The sequence below is a fragment of the Stegostoma tigrinum genome, chromosome 30, assembly GCF_030684315.1.
Source record: "Stegostoma tigrinum isolate sSteTig4 chromosome 30, sSteTig4.hap1, whole genome shotgun sequence".
In the NCBI taxonomy this organism is placed as follows: Eukaryota; Metazoa; Chordata; class Chondrichthyes; order Orectolobiformes; family Stegostomatidae; genus Stegostoma; species Stegostoma tigrinum.
The window spans coordinates 5,491,806-5,507,424 of NC_081383.1; the positions used below are offsets into that span (position 1 = coordinate 5,491,806).

General features: G+C 46.5%; 1 protein-coding gene across 1 annotated transcript in view; it reads left to right on the forward strand.

Annotated features, from left to right (window-relative positions):
* The window catches only part of ncanb (neurocan b), a 241,287-nt gene that overhangs the window by 96,021 nt on the left and 129,647 nt on the right, over window positions 1-15,619 (forward strand). The window contains exons 5-6 of the mRNA XM_059638556.1: window positions 6,614-6,745; window positions 11,933-12,222. Coding sequence (XP_059494539.1) covers window positions 6,614-6,745; window positions 11,933-12,222 — 422 coding nt within the window. The remainder of the gene's footprint in view (window positions 1-6,613; window positions 6,746-11,932; window positions 12,223-15,619) is intronic.

The window sequence follows — 15,619 nt, forward strand, 5'->3', positions numbered from 1 at the left end:
TCCCAGAGTCCAACAAAGACAACAATTTGTTCTATTTTTGCAGTAAAACACCTTGTAGAGTAACCTATACATTTAGTCCAAAATCTGAGTTATTACCAGATTTCAGAATTTTCTGGATTATAGAATTCCAAACAATGTGTTGAAATGGAAAGCGCCATATTAACCTGAAGCATAAAAACAATGATAAAACTTTACATAGAAAGAATAAAACCTGTTTTCCTTATCCAAATATTGTTCGTCCTGATCTCAAAGTTTTTTTGTACTAAACTGATGCCGTGACCTGATTGGGAATTTAAAGTATAAGTCCTGGAAAACTTATGTTTATGAACTACAATTTCCAGACTGGAGAGATTACTATGTATCATCTTCCTCAAATTTTTATAATGGAAGGATGAAAACCAAACTGAATGTGGATATTTTTTGGCACTTTCAGTCTCCAATCATAACATTCGCTTCAAGCTAATGATAGCTGTGGAATGTGCAATTATGTAAAATTAATAGCAGGTTTGGGATTTGATGATTTCATTTCACTGCAATACCTTATAATCCTTATGAATACATCTCGTGCCCTACAAAAGAGTGATTCGAATAGTGCAATCACTTCTTTTAGTACTTAGTAATTCTGCAATCTTTTTGTTTTGAAGGTGAATCATTTTCATGGGGATATGCCGAGGGGATAATTTATTTTCCTTTCAATTTCCATCTGTCAAAGTTCCCTGTGTCAGAAGGTTGATCAAGTCACACTCCAGAGCTCGAGAACAAAAGTTTTGGCTGGCACTTTTCTGCATCCTGCGGGCAAGACTTTAAACAGAGGCACCAGTCTGCTGTGGTTGGTTGGCTCCCAGAGCTGGTTCGTTGATCCACAGACATTTCATTATCCTTCTGGGTAACGTCCTCAGTACAGCCTCCAATGAAGCGCCATTGTGTTTTCCCATCTGGTTTTTAAACTCTGGAGTCCTTTGAGCTGGTTTGCCTCACTTCCAGTTTTCCTTTGCAGTGGAATGTACATAGGGTCGAGCCCTATGTGTTTATTGATAGTGTTCTTCGTGGAGTATCAGGCTTCAAGGAATTCCTGTGTCTGTCCCTGCTTAGCTTCCGTACCTCCGCTGGCCCTAAACCCCACCTCTTCCTCCGTTACATTGATGACTGTACCAGCGCCGCCTCGTGCTCCCACGAGGAGCTCAAACAGTTCATCCACTTCACCAACACCTTCCACCCCAACCTCAAGTGCACCTTGACTATCTCTAACACCTCCCTCACCCTCCTGGGCCTCTCTGTCTCCATCTCAGGCACCCACCTAGAAACCGATGTCCATTTCAAGCCCACCGACTCCCCCAGCTACCTAGAATACACCTCCTCCCACCCACCTTCCTGCAAAGATTCCATCCCCTATTCCCAATGCCTTCGCCTCCGTCACATCTGCTCCTAGGATGAGGCATTCCACTCCCACACATCCCAGATGTCCTTGTCTTTCAAGGACTGCAACATCCCCCCTGCAGTGGCCGAGGATGCCCTCGACCGTGTCTGCTGCATTTCCCGCAAATCATCCCTCACAGCCCGTCCCTGCAATAACCACGGAAAGAGAATCCCCCTCGTCCTCACATACCACCCCACCAACCTCCGCATACAACGCATCATCCTCCGACACTTCTGCCATCTGCAATCCGACCCCACCACTGAAGACATTTTTCCAACCCCACCCTTGCCTGTGTTCCTGAAAGGACCATTATCTCCGTGACTCCCTTGTCCGCTCCACACTCCTCTCCAACCCCACCACACCCGGCACTTTCCCCTGCAACCGCAGGAAGTGCTACACCTGCCCCTACACCTCCTTCCTCAGCCCCATCCCAGGCCCAAAGACTACTTTCCATATCGAGCAGATGTTCACCTGCACATCTGCCAATGTGCTCTACTGCATCTGCTGTTCCCGATGTGGCCTCCTCTACACAACAACACCATCCAAATGTTGCAGGAACAGCAACTCATATTCCGCTTGGGAACGCTGCTGCCCAATGGTATCGATGTGGATTTCACAAGCTTCAAAATCTCCCCTCCCCCTACCGCATCCCAAAGCCAGCCCAGCTCGTCCCCTACCTCCCTAACCTGGTCTTCCTCTCACCTATCCCCTCCTCCCACCTCAAGCCGCATCTCCATCTCCTACCTACTATCCTCATCCGGCCCCCTTGACCTGTTCATCCTCCCTGGACTGACCTATCCCCCCCACCTCCCCACCTACACTCACCTTTACTGGCTCCATCCCCACCTCTTTGACCTGTCTGTCACCTCTCCATCTATCTTCTCCTTGATCCATCTTCGATCTGTCTCCCCCTCTCTCCCTATTTATTTCAGAACCGTTACCCCATCCCCCATTTCTGATGAAGGGTCTAGGCCTGAAACGTCAGCTTTTGTGCTCCTGAGATGCTGCTTGGCCTGCTGTGTTCATCCAGCTCCACACTTTGTTATCTCAGATTCTCCAGCATCTGCAGTTCCCATTATCTCTGCTTCGCTTATCCCAGGAGCTTGGTGTTGTCCCGGTCGGTTTGTTGATGGCTTTCTTTGTGGAGTACCAGGCTTCTAGGTGGTTCTCCTTATCCATGCGGATTGAGATGAGTGCGTATTGGTCGTGTCTTTTTGTAGCCAATTGGTGCTCGTGTACTCTTGTTGTTAATTTCCTTCCTGATTGTCCGATGTGGTGTTTGTCACAGTCACTGCAAGGAATCTAATAGATGACATTGGTCCTGTCCATAGTGGGAAGTGGGTTTTTAGTTCCTTCCAAGGTTCTTACAGGTTTTCAAAGATAATGGCTATCCAAAAAACTGGATCAAAGATGGCTACACAAACAACATCAGGAAGATACTACAAGCGCCGGCACACGCACCATACTACCTTACATCAGGAGCACATCAGAACTAACCCACAAGACAGCTAAGACCACTGGGCATCAGAATGGCACACAAATCCACATCAACCCTACGACAACTGCTCACCTGAACTAAAGACCCACTTCCCACTATGGACAGGACCAATGTCATCTATTAGATTCCTTGCAGTGACTGTGACAAACGCTACATCGGACAATCAGGAAGGAAATTAACAACAAGAGTACACGAGCACCAATTGGCCACAAAAAGACATGACCAATACTCACTCATCTCAATCCGCATGGATAAGGAGAACCGACTGGGACAACACCAAGATCCTGGGACAAGCAAAGCAGAGACAGGCATGGGAATTCCTAGAAGCCTGGTACTCCACGAAGAAAGCCATCAACAAACACATAGAACTTGACCCCATATATACTCCACTACGAAGGAAAACCGGAAGTGAGGCAATCCAGCTCAATGGACTCCAGAGTTTGAAAACCAGGCGGGAAAACATACCAACGCTTCATCAGAGGCTGCACTGAGGATGTTACCCAGCACGGTAACGAAACGTCTGTGGAACAACGAACCAGCTCGGCGAGCCAACCAACCTCTACACCCATGACCCGAACAACAAATCTACTCCAAAACCTTTGGCACCAGTCTGCTCTCTCAGCTTGACATGTAAAACATTCTCACGACATCATTGTGTAGAAGATCACACAGTATTCCCATGGTGTTCTGGGCTGTAATTTATACTTATGTCAGCCGCAAGAAACAGTTTGTGTGATTATTGCTGCCTGTGGGATCTTGCTGTGCACACATTCATTTTGCAACAAGTGTGGCTACACTTCAAACATACAAAAACAGGAGCAAAAACAGAAGTTGCTGGAAAAGCTCAGCAGATTTGGCAGCATCTGTGATGGAAAAAGACAGAGTTAACGCTTCGGACCCTTCCTCAGTTATTTCCCATGTCATTCACTTCACAGATGCTGCCAGACCTGCTGAGCTTTTCTGGCAACTTCGGTTTTTGTTCCTGATTTACAGCATCCGCAGTTCTTTCGGTACAAGAACAGGAACTTAGCAGATCTGGCAGCATCTGCGGGAAGAAAGCAGAGTTAACATTTCGAGAACTGTCAGTAGCTAGGAAAAAGTTTCTGGTTTTGGTCTCAGATTTCCAGCATCTGCTGTTCTTTCCTTCTAGTTACATGCTTGGCTGTAAGTTGTGTTGGGACATCCTGAGGTTGTAGAAGGTGGAAAATAATTTCTCATTCCCGGGGGCTGGATGATTCATGCACCCACCGGGAGTGTTGTTGGTGGTGAGAGATGGGAGCGCATGTAAAATCGGTCAGTTAGCCAGCCCATTACACTCATAGCCACTCCCCAGTCACCCTCCAACATGGAGCATGGATGGACTCCAAGATTGGCATATAAATGAATAAAGAATGGTCCAATGGGTTTGTTTGAAGGTTAGGTGAGCCCAGCATCATGCTGCCCATCTCATGAAAAGATGAGAAAAATGGTGAGAATAAAGGGCTGCCATTATTTGCTTTGCGCGCTTTGTCTATCAGAGGGAGACTATGGCATCCTCTTTGTTCCTACTGGCCAATATATTAAATTCCAATGCCCTGTATCCCCTGGCACGGAACCCCTTTTATAGCCTTGCCTGTGGTGCAGATCACTGCAGAGGGTGGAATATCCCTCCTGCCCCCAGCTGACCGACAGAAGTTCCCCTGCCCATCAAGTGAGCCCAGCCGCAGTGCTTTATAACTTGGGGGTAGACTTGTTGTTGGCCTGTTGGCATTTCTTCTGGGTGGGTGTCAGGAGAGGTCTGTTTTTGGGGGGGGTGCGGTTTCTGACATCTTCTGCCCCAGGAGATCTAGCCTAGAGTCATCCAGGCCACCAGGCTAATGTTGTGGAGACCTGGGCTTGAAGCTGACCATGGGTGAAATTTGAACTCAGTAAAAATCTGGAATGTAAATCTGGCTCAGTGGTGATCATGTTGATCAGAGTAAAAGCCCATCTGGCTCACTCATGCATTGTGCGGAGTGAAATTTGCGGTCCTTACCCAGTCTGGCCTACATGTAACTCCAGACCCACAGCAATGTGGCTGGCTTTAACCGGCTTCTGGGCAAGAAATACAGGCCAGTGATGTCCATATCCCATAAATGTAAAGAAAGCCTTTGCATCTCGATGGGCAATGGTGAAGGCTGGGTTAGGTTAATTCATGATCTAGGGTTGCTCCACATTGTTGTGTATTCCTCCTGGATTCCTCCTCTTCCATTATACATTGATGCTAAAGGTCTAGAAGTAAATGTATTCACAAGAGCTCAGTGTTGAACACCCCAAAATTGAGGCTCACACTGATTGGGGCAGCCTTTTCCTGCAAGAGGACATCTGGCTTCTGTGTTTTTAATTTGGGGAAGTTATTAGCAAGGCTTTCTTGAAATAAAAAGAAGTCAGGTTCTTTTTTTTATCTCTATTCATTCCCTGGATGAGGGCGTCGCTGGCTAGACCAGCATTTATTGCCCATCCCTAATTGCCCAGAGGGCAGTTGAGAGTCAACCACATTGCTGTGGGTCTGGAGCCAGACCAGGTAAGGATGGCAGCTCCCTTCCCTAAAGGGCATTAGTGAACCAGATGGGTTTTTCCTGACAATCTCCCAAATAAGAAAGTGGCTCTATGAATATGGATGATTTAAATGGTCATGATGTTTGATCAAAAGACCCAAAGAACCTTCTTCATCTGAATCTACACGGAGGTCTGTATGTATTGCCAGCCCTCTCTCAGATCTTGTGAGTACATTCTTGGAATCCCCTCACACGGTATTCAATTAAGGAGGAAGTGTAAGGCTATCTTTCTTTTGGCGAGATTGGCATTTATTGTGGCTCGTCAGATAATGCCACACGTCCAGGCTGGGAAAGGATAGGAGAGATCATGGGAGCTGCTGATGCCAGAGAATCCGAGATAACAAAGTGTGGAGCTGGATGAACACAGCAGGCCAAGCAGCATCTCAGGAGGAGAAAAGCTGACGTTTCGGGCCTAGACCCTTCATCAGAAAAGGGGGATGGGAGAGGGTTCTGAAATAAATAGGGAGAGAGGGGGAGGCAGATCGAAGGTAGATAGAGGAGAAGATAGGTGGACAACATGTTCTCCCTCAAAGAGCGGGAATAAACCAGATCAGTTTTATTTGTTGCAATCCTATAATTACTCACATGGGATTTTTATTCCAAATTCATCCAGGTAACTGAATTTAAGTTCAGTATCTGCCATGATGGAATATGAAACCATCTCTCCAGATTGTCAGAACTCTGTTATATGTCCAGTGATGAGATGGCTGCGGGCTGGTTAGCTCAGTTGGCTGAATAGCTGGTTTGCAATGCAGAGTGACACCGATAGTGTGAGTTCAATTTCTGCACTGGCTGAGATTACCGTGAAGCAGTTTTGTTCTCAATGTCTCCCCTTACATGAGGTGATATGACCCTCAGGTTAAATCACCACCAGTTGTCTCTGTGAAATGAGAAAGCAGCCCTATGGTCTGGTAAGATGATGATGATGATTTATACCATTAAGTAATCACTGTCAGCAGGATCAGGCTGAATGGATTTTCAAACCTTTTGTACTAAAACGTGTGAAAGTTGACATTTGCCTTATGCCTTATCAAGAAATGAGCAGGTACTGATCAATGTGGAACTGCACTGTTGAGAACGATGGAGGTTGAAGATTAAATTTGATCAATTTATCTTTGACAGATACCCGATCAGGTCACCAAGACCTGGTTGCTACGGGGATAAGTTTGAATATCCTGGCATCAGAACCTATGGAATCCGAGATCCGAATGAGAAGTATGATGTCTACTGTTACATCAAGGAACTTAAAGGCAAGTTGAAATTTCTGCTTGGTCCAAAATGGTGGAGAAACAGGCCCAGGAGATTGAATATAAAGCAGTCCATTTGGTTCTTCTGTGCAAATTGACACCTCCAGCTTCCTATCTTGTTTTTCTTTATTCTGGCATGAGCTGTGGACATCAATGATGAGCATTTTTCCCCCATCTCTAATCGCCCTTGATCTGAGTGGCTTGTTAGGATCACTTCAAGGGAAACTGTTAAAAGCCAACCACATTATTATGGGTCTGGAGTCACATGTAGATCAGACTAGGCAAGCAGGGCAGATGTCCTTCTCTTGAGGCATTAATGAACCAGATGGGTTTTTACAACAACTGATGATAGATGTCGTTGTTCCTGTTATCACGATTAGCTTTCTATTCCGGATTTATTAACTGAATTTAAGTTCCACCACTTGCTGTGGTGGGATTTGAGCTCATTTCTCACACTAGCCTTGGTCTCTGCATTATTTGCCTAGCGACATTGCCACCACTACATCACTGCCTCCCTCAGGCATTGCAAATGAAGCAGCCATTATTTGGATGTTTTGAGAGGGAGACACTGCCGCACGGTTGTTAAGAAATAGAATTTGGTCATGGGGAAGGGAATGTGCTTTTTATTGGGTGTTGTGCTTGGGGAGTGTTTGCAGCCATCAAAAGGAAAGATGCCAGAAAAGAGGACTGAAATCTGCCATTTTTACTTCCAACACTCAACTCCTAGTTAGACATTTTACACCCAGCTTCGGGCTGTCATTGCCTCTGTACACTACTAATCTGCTCTTGGAAGCCTAGGCAAGCCACTTGTTTGCCTCAGCTCTTCTCATAGAATCACGATAATTCAGGGCATTCAGCCCATACTGCCCCTCCAAACAGCATCCTGCCCAGGCTCACCCCACTACCCTATCCCTATAACCCTGTATTTCCTATAGTTAACGCCCCCCAAGCCTGCACATCCCTGGCCACTATGGGCAATTTAGCATGGCCATTCCACCTAGCCTGCACACCTTTGGACTGTGGGAGGAAACCGGAGCAGCTGGAGGAAACCCACTCAGACACGGGGAGAATGTACAAACTCCACACAGACATTCGCCTGAGGGTGCAATTGAACCCAGATTCCTCGTGCTGCGAGGCATTACTGCTGAACACCATACCACCCTGAACGAGACCGGGAGAGAATTGCTGGGCTGTGCGTGTAGTATGGTGACTTTCGTGTTTCCCCATTCCAGCTGGGATGATAAGTTGTGTGGGCCCCACCATCCTATCCTGGCATCAGACTGCTGACATCCATCTGCAGCCGTGTCTGAGCTGTTCTCTGCTGGAAACTCGAAATAGGCCGGCCTGTATATGAGATGACATATGCTAGATATTACGGAGTAAAGGAGGACAAATTCAGGGGCGCTGCACGGTGTTACTCAGATGACAAAGACTTTCATTTACTTGGCACCTATCAATAGACAATAGACAATAGGTGCTGGAGTAGGCCATTCGGCCCTTCGAGCCAGCACCACCATTCATTATGATCATGGCTGATCATCCACAATCAGTATCCTGTTCCTGCCTTATCCCCATAACCCTTGATTCTACTATCTGTAAGAGCTCTATCCATCTCTTTCATGAAAGTATCCAGAGAGTTGGCCTCCACTACCTTCGGGGGCAGAGCATTCCATATATCAAACCCGCAGGACAACACAAAGCATCTCACAATCAGTGAAATACTTCTGAAGAGCTGTCACCCTGTAATATGAGCAACACAACAGCAAATTTGCACACAGTTACCTCCCAAAAATAACATTGTGTTAACAAACAGATAAGCTGTTTTAGAGATAGTAGGAATTGCAGATGCTGGAGAATCTGAGATAACAAGGTGTAAAGCTGGACGAACACAGCAAGCCAAGGAGCATCAGAGGAGCAGGAAGGCTGACATTTTGGGCCTAGACCCTTTCTAATGTTTATTGATAAATAGGTATTGTACCGGGATGCTGGGGAGAATGCCCCTTCTTTGAAATGGATGATCTTCGCATCTGTCTTGTCCTGTGGTGGTAGAATGGACTTCAGCTGAACATCTCCTTTGATCCATGACACTTTACTACAGCACTGCAGTGTGAGCCTAGTTTACAGGCGATTTGCAGAATGCATCTTACTCATAATCACAACTGCAGCGCAATGTCTTGCAGCTGTCCTGCAGCAATTGGCCGATCAAGGTGCTGACCCCGCCCATGGATAGACATCCACCTTGTGAATGAGGGTCATTGTAAATAAGGGGACGGGCGATGGCCGAGTGGTATTGTCACTGGACTGTTAACCCAGAGACCCAGATAACGCTCCCATGACCAGGGTTCGAACCCTGCCACGGCAGATGGTGGAATTTGAATTCAATAAAATTAAAAGTCTAATGAAGACCATCAATCCATTGTCAATTGTTGGGAAAAACCCATCTGGTTCACTAATTTCCCTTCGCGAAGGAAACTGCCATCCTCACCTGGTCTGGACAACAAGTGACTCCAGACACACAGCAATGTGGTTGACTCTTAACTGCCCTCTGGGCAATTAGGGATGGGCAATAAATGCTGCTTAGCCAGTGACATGCTCATCCCATGAATGAATAAAGGATCTCCTCTCACTTCTCACCCTGGGAAAATAAAATCCAAATAAGCAGTGTTGGCACCTAGCTTGAGTGTGTTCACTGTCAAGCTTCAAGATAAATTACAAGTAGATCAAAGACTCTCTGTATCGTTTCAAATAGGGCTGGAAGGCTGTGTGCCTCGGTGCAACCAATTACAGAAGCCCAATGCTGGCTGAGAGTAAGATGAAATCATTTCATGTTTGCTATGAAACTCTAGTCCCTAGCAAAATCTCTCATGTACGTCTGACGGGTTGGAACATTCTCACCTCTCAGTGAAAAGGCTATGGGATCAGGTTCTATTACAAGGCCTTCAGCACAGAACCCAGGTGGAGAGAACTTTGCCCTGTCGGACATGGTCAGGGCATTAAACTGAATCCCCATCTGCTCTCTCAGTTGGATATTAAAGATCCCATGAGGACAGTTTTGAAGGAGGATACCCAGTGCCCAGGTCAATGTTTATCCCACAACCACTAACATTAAAACAGATCATTTGGTCACCATCCTTTTTCCGTTGGTGGGATCTTCCTGTGTGCAAATTGGCTGCTCTGTTTTCCACTTTTCTTAATCATTCATGTGCATCATTGGCTGTGCAGTATTTATTGGTCACCCTTCGTTGTCCATGAGAAGGTGTTGGTGAGCTGCCTTTTTGAACCATTGTAATCCATGTGCTCTAGGTAGACCCTCCCTCCCATTGCTGCCAGGGAGATAATTCCAGGATTTTGACCCAGCGATGCTAAAGAAAAAGATGATATATTTCATTTCATTGAGGGGTACAGAGAAAGCAGCTCTGGTAGCATTGTTGGAGATAAAAAAGCAGAATTAATGTTTTGGGTCTCGTGATAGCTTGATGACTCAGTGGGTAGCACTGCTGCCTCACAGCACCAGGGACCTGGGTTTGATTCCACCCTTGGGCGACTGTCTGTGTGGTATTTGTACATTCTCCCTGAGTCTGACCCCAGGTGCTCTGGCTTCCTCCCACAGTCCAAAGCTGTGCAATTTAGGTGGATTGGCCATGCTAAATTGCATATAGTGTCCAAGGATATGCAGGTTAGGGTGGATTAGCCATGAGGAATACAGGGATAGGATAGGTGTTGGGTCTGGGTGGAATTCTCCTCAGATGGTTGTTGTGGACCTGATGGGCTGAATGGCCTATTTCCACACTGTAGGGATTTGCGATGACCCTTCTTCAGAGCTGAAATGTTAACTGTGCTTTCTCTCCACAGATGATGCCAGATCTGTTGAGTTTTTCCAGCAATTTCTGTTTTTATTCCTCCATCTGCTATGGTGAGATTTGAACTTAGGTCCCCAGGACATGACCTGGGCCTCTGGATTACTAATGTAATAACATTATCACTATAATGACTCATCATTGCATCCCCCATGACATCAGTGATGACAATTCAGAAGTAATTAATTGGCTGCAAAAATGCTCACTGGGGTGTGCTCTATGTCATGAGAGTTGCTTTAGAAATTTCTGTCTCTTATGAACATGATTTAGTGTCATAAAGCCAGACAGTCATTATGGCACAGGGACAGGCAATTAAGCTCATCAATTTCTGACTCAGTGTGGTAAGTTCTGTCAAATGTTAGTGATTTCTGGGATTGAGATAATGTCAGCATATTGTACAAACACCTTTGAATTTTACATGTAAAGATTCTTTGTGTTTTCCAATGATGTGATATGAGCTATTCTAAGACATTCAGTCCCCCGACCAAACGTGCAACTTAGGATTTCTAATTGGCTCGATTGTACATGGCATCGTTGAAAGGTGTCATGCTTGTTGACCTGCCCAATGCATTCTGCACAGTGACCACTTCCCAACGGTCTCCCTGTAGAGCATGTCTTCAATCCTCAACATCTTCACCAGAGCTTGTGCCCGACTTTGCACGGCATTGTTTGAATCCTATAGTGACGGTATCTGAAACTGAGCCAGCGACTGTGCCCACACTGTTAATTGATCTCAATTCTCCCAAGTGAGCCACTTTGGCAGTAACTGAACGCGCCATTGCGGGATCTTACATCGACTGTGCTGTTGGGGACGGAGTTCCAGGATGTTGTTCCAGCAACGATAATGAAACAGTGACGTATTTCCGAGTCATGATGGTGGGTGCCATGGAGGGGAACATGCAGCCAATGGCAGTGTTTCCATATCCTTGCTACCCTTGTCCTTCCAGATGCTAGAGGTCATGATTTTGGAAGGTGCAGTTGAAGGAGACATGGTGGGTTTCTGTAGTATGTGTTGAGGATGGCAACAGTACAGCCACTCTGTGCAGGCGGCAAATAGAGTGAATATTTTCCCTGCAGGTGTATTTATTCTAATAACCTTTCTTTAAGAGTATTCCTTTGCCTCCTGATACCAGCAAGTCAAAGAGAACAACATTAAGTTGTGACTCCATTAAGGGCCCACACCCCAAGTGGTCCATGAGTGAAGAGTGAGAGATGCCCGGAATCTCAAATCAGTCCATTGAAGTGGCTCTTGCGATGTCCTAAGGGAATTATCCTTCTATTATCAAGTGCTACTCACTCCAGTGACTGACAACCCCTATTCATGTCTTCACAGGCAGTGTATTTCATGAGACGACCACTCTGAAATTGAACCTGACTGAGGCCATGCATCAATGCCAGATGCAGGGAGCTGAACTAGCAACTGCTGGCCAACTGTACATGGCCTGGAGTCAGGGCTTCGATCAGTGCGACGCCGGCTGGTTGGCAGATGGCAGTGTGCGTTATCCCATTAACATCCCTCGAAAGAATTGTGGCGGAGATACACCAGGGGTGAGGACAGTTTACCAGCTCCCAAACAGGACCGGCTTTCCTGATGCCAGCTTAAAGTACGATGCCTATTGTTACAGAGGTAAGACTGTTATAGAGTTATAATGGTTACATAGATACAGCTGTTATTGAGATATGACTTGTACAGAAGTAAGACTGTTATAGAGTTATCATTGTTACAGTAGAAACGGCAATTATTGAGATATGACTGTTACAGAAGCACGAGTGCTATTGAAGTATTGGTTGCATGGTGGCTCAGTGGTTAACATTGCTCGCTCACAGTACCTAGGTTCAATCCCAGCCTCGGGTGACTGGCGGGTGGAATTTGTACGTTCTCCCCATGTGTGCGCGGGTTTCCTACGCATGCTCTGGTTTCCTCCCACGGTCCAGAGATGTACAGGTGAGGTGGAATGGCCATGCTAAGTTGTTCATGGTGCCCAAGGGATGTGTACTCTAGTTGGGTTAGCCGTGCTAAATGCAGGGTTACAGGGATAGAGTAGGGGGATGGGTGGGATGTTCTTCAGAGGGTCAATGGGCTGAATGACCTGCTTCCATACTATGGGGATTCTATAAAAGCATGACTGTTGTAGAGATGTGAGTGTTATTGAGGTAGAATTGTTATTGACGAATAACTTATTCCTTCTATAGGTTGTAGTCACAAGAAGAACAAAAGAACATTAATGCAGTTATATAAAAGGATAGACATAGCTTGTTAGTACAATGTTATTTAGTGATGTCAAACCTCAGGCCAAGCTTCACACTAACTCTTGCTGACTCAGAACTCCCCACTCTCAAAGTCTCATTCTACGACCCCATTAGGGGTTATGACCAACAGATGGGAAACCCTGACCATACCGACCAGATGGTCCTCATTCATTTCCTAATGGCTGGTTGTTACAAATCACTGTGTCAGGCTGGAAAGTGGAGCTGAGACCACAACCAGATCGACCGTGATCTTGTTGAATGGTGGAGCATGTTTGAAGGGGCCATAGGCCTGCTCCTCGCAGAATCACAGAATTATTGTGCTGCAGAAGCAGGCTGTTTGGCCCATCATGCCTGGACTGACTCTACTCTCTTCTGCCAATCTCCTGCCTTTTCCCTGTATCCCTGCGCAGCATTACTATCCAAATAATCAACCCATGCCCCTCTTGACTGCCTCAATTGAACCTGCCTCTTATTTTTATAATTTTTATCAGTAGAAACTCAGAAACGTAGAAGATAGGAGCAGGAGGAGCCATTCAGCCCTACAAGCCTGTTCTGCTATTCTGCACAATCATGGCTGATCGTCCAACTTAATAGCCTGATCCTGCTTTCTCCCCGTAACCTTTGATCCTATTCACCCCCAAGTGCTAAATCTAGTCGCCTCTTGGATACAGCTTCACCCTGTCTACTTTGATGAGGAAGAATTCCTTCACTCAGAGAGTTGTGAACCTGTGGAATTCTCTCAAATAGAAAGCTGTTGGGGCCAGTTCATTAGATATATTCAAGAGGAAGCTGGATGTGGCTCTTGTGGCTAAAGGGATTAAGGGAAATGGAGAGAGGGTAGGAATGGGATACTGAGATTGCATGACCAGCCATGATCATATAGAATGGTGGTGCAGGCTTAAGGGGCTGAATGGCCTACACCTGCACCTATTTTCTTTGTCTCTACGTACTTCGTCCAACCCACTCACGATTTTGGAAACCTCAAACAAATCCTCTCTCAGCTTTATTTTCTCGAGGGAGAACAGTCCCAACTTCTTCAATCTATCCTCGTGACCGAAGTCTCACAAACCTGGAACCTTTCTTGTAAATTGCTTCTGCACTCTCTCCAAAGTGTTTGCAACCTTCCTATGGTGCCCAGTACTGTATCCACAACCCTGCCCTTCGTCCGAGCTAAGGCCTGGATGACCAAGCTGGTTACCTTCTTGATTTGGCATCAAAAACCCCAGTCACAAGTGTGTCTGAATTGTTGGATGAAATAGAGTGGGGGTCTTGTGTGATGCAAGGCGACTTTGAATCAATTTTTGGGGGTGTGGGAGGTAGCCCTTATCATAATACTACCCCAATATTTGGCACGCTGTCAATTCCAATTCCACTACGGTGGCTCAGTGGTTAGTATTGCTGCCTCACAGCGCCAGGGACCCAGGTTTAACTCTAATCTCTGTCTGGAGTCTGTGTGGAGTTTGCACATTCTCCCTGTGTCCATGTGGGTTTCCTCCATGTGCTCTGGTCTCGTCCCAGGTTAGGGTGGATTAGTCATGGTAAATACAAGGTTATGGGGATAGGGCTGGGGACGTGGGTCTGGGTGGGAGCTCTCCGGAGGATCAGTGTGGACTTGATGGGCCAGTTGGCCTGCTCCCACACTTTGGGGATTCTATGATTCTACCTTTCCATAAATAAGGGGACCAAAACTGTTCACAGTATTCCATCTGTGGTTTGCTTACTGTGATGACTAAAGTGATCATGGTTATTAAAGGTAACATTTCACCAGGGCATGTACTTGTTAAATATAGTGCATCAAGGCATCAAACAATAAAAAAGGAGTATTGGATTATCTGAATCATCCTGTACACCTGGAATGTTCCAGAATTTAGTCCAGCTGTGTTTTGTATACAGTGATGGATCTTGCTGCAAGTTCACTATTGCAGACTGTTTATTAACTTGAAAGAAAATGCTTTCATCCTGTTATATAAAACCACAACTGAGGGAAAGAAAAACAAGCCTGTCTAGGCATTGAGGCAGTTCGAACCTGGCCAAGGTTCGCTAACCTCTCCTGGTGCACCTGGGGACTCTGGGAATCATAAATTACACTATTCGAGATGATGGGAACTGCAGATGCTGGAGAATCCAAGATAACAAAGTGTGGAGCTGGATGAACACAGCAGGCCAAGCAGCATCTTAGGAGCACAAAAGCTGATGTTTCGGGCCTAGGCCCTTCATCAGAAAAGGGGGATGGGGAGAGGGTTCTGAAATAAATAGGGAGAGAGGGGGAGGCGGACCGAAGATGGATAGAGGAGAAGATAGGTGGAGAGGAGAGTATAGGTGGGGATGTGGGGAGAGGATAGGTCAGTCCGGGGAGGATGGGCAGGTCAAGGAGGCAGGATGAGATTAGTAGGTGGGGAATCTCCCCTTCTGCCACTGCATCCCAAAACCAGCCCAGCTTGTCCCCTCCCCCCACTGCATCCCAAAACCAGCCCAGCTGGTGCCCGCCTCCCTAACCTGTTCTTCCTCTCACCTATCCCCTCCTCCCACCTCAAGCCACACCTCCATTTCTCACCTGCTAACCTCCTTGACACGCCCGTCCTCCCCGGACTGACCTATCCCCTCCCCACGTCCCCACCTATACTCTCCTCTCCACCTATCTTCGCCTCTATCCATCTTCGGTCCGCCTCCCCCTCTCTCCCTATTTATTTCAGAGCCCTCTCCCCATCCCCCTCTCTGATGAAGGGTCTAGGCCCGAAACGTCAGCTTTTGTGCTCCTGAGATGCTGCTTGGCC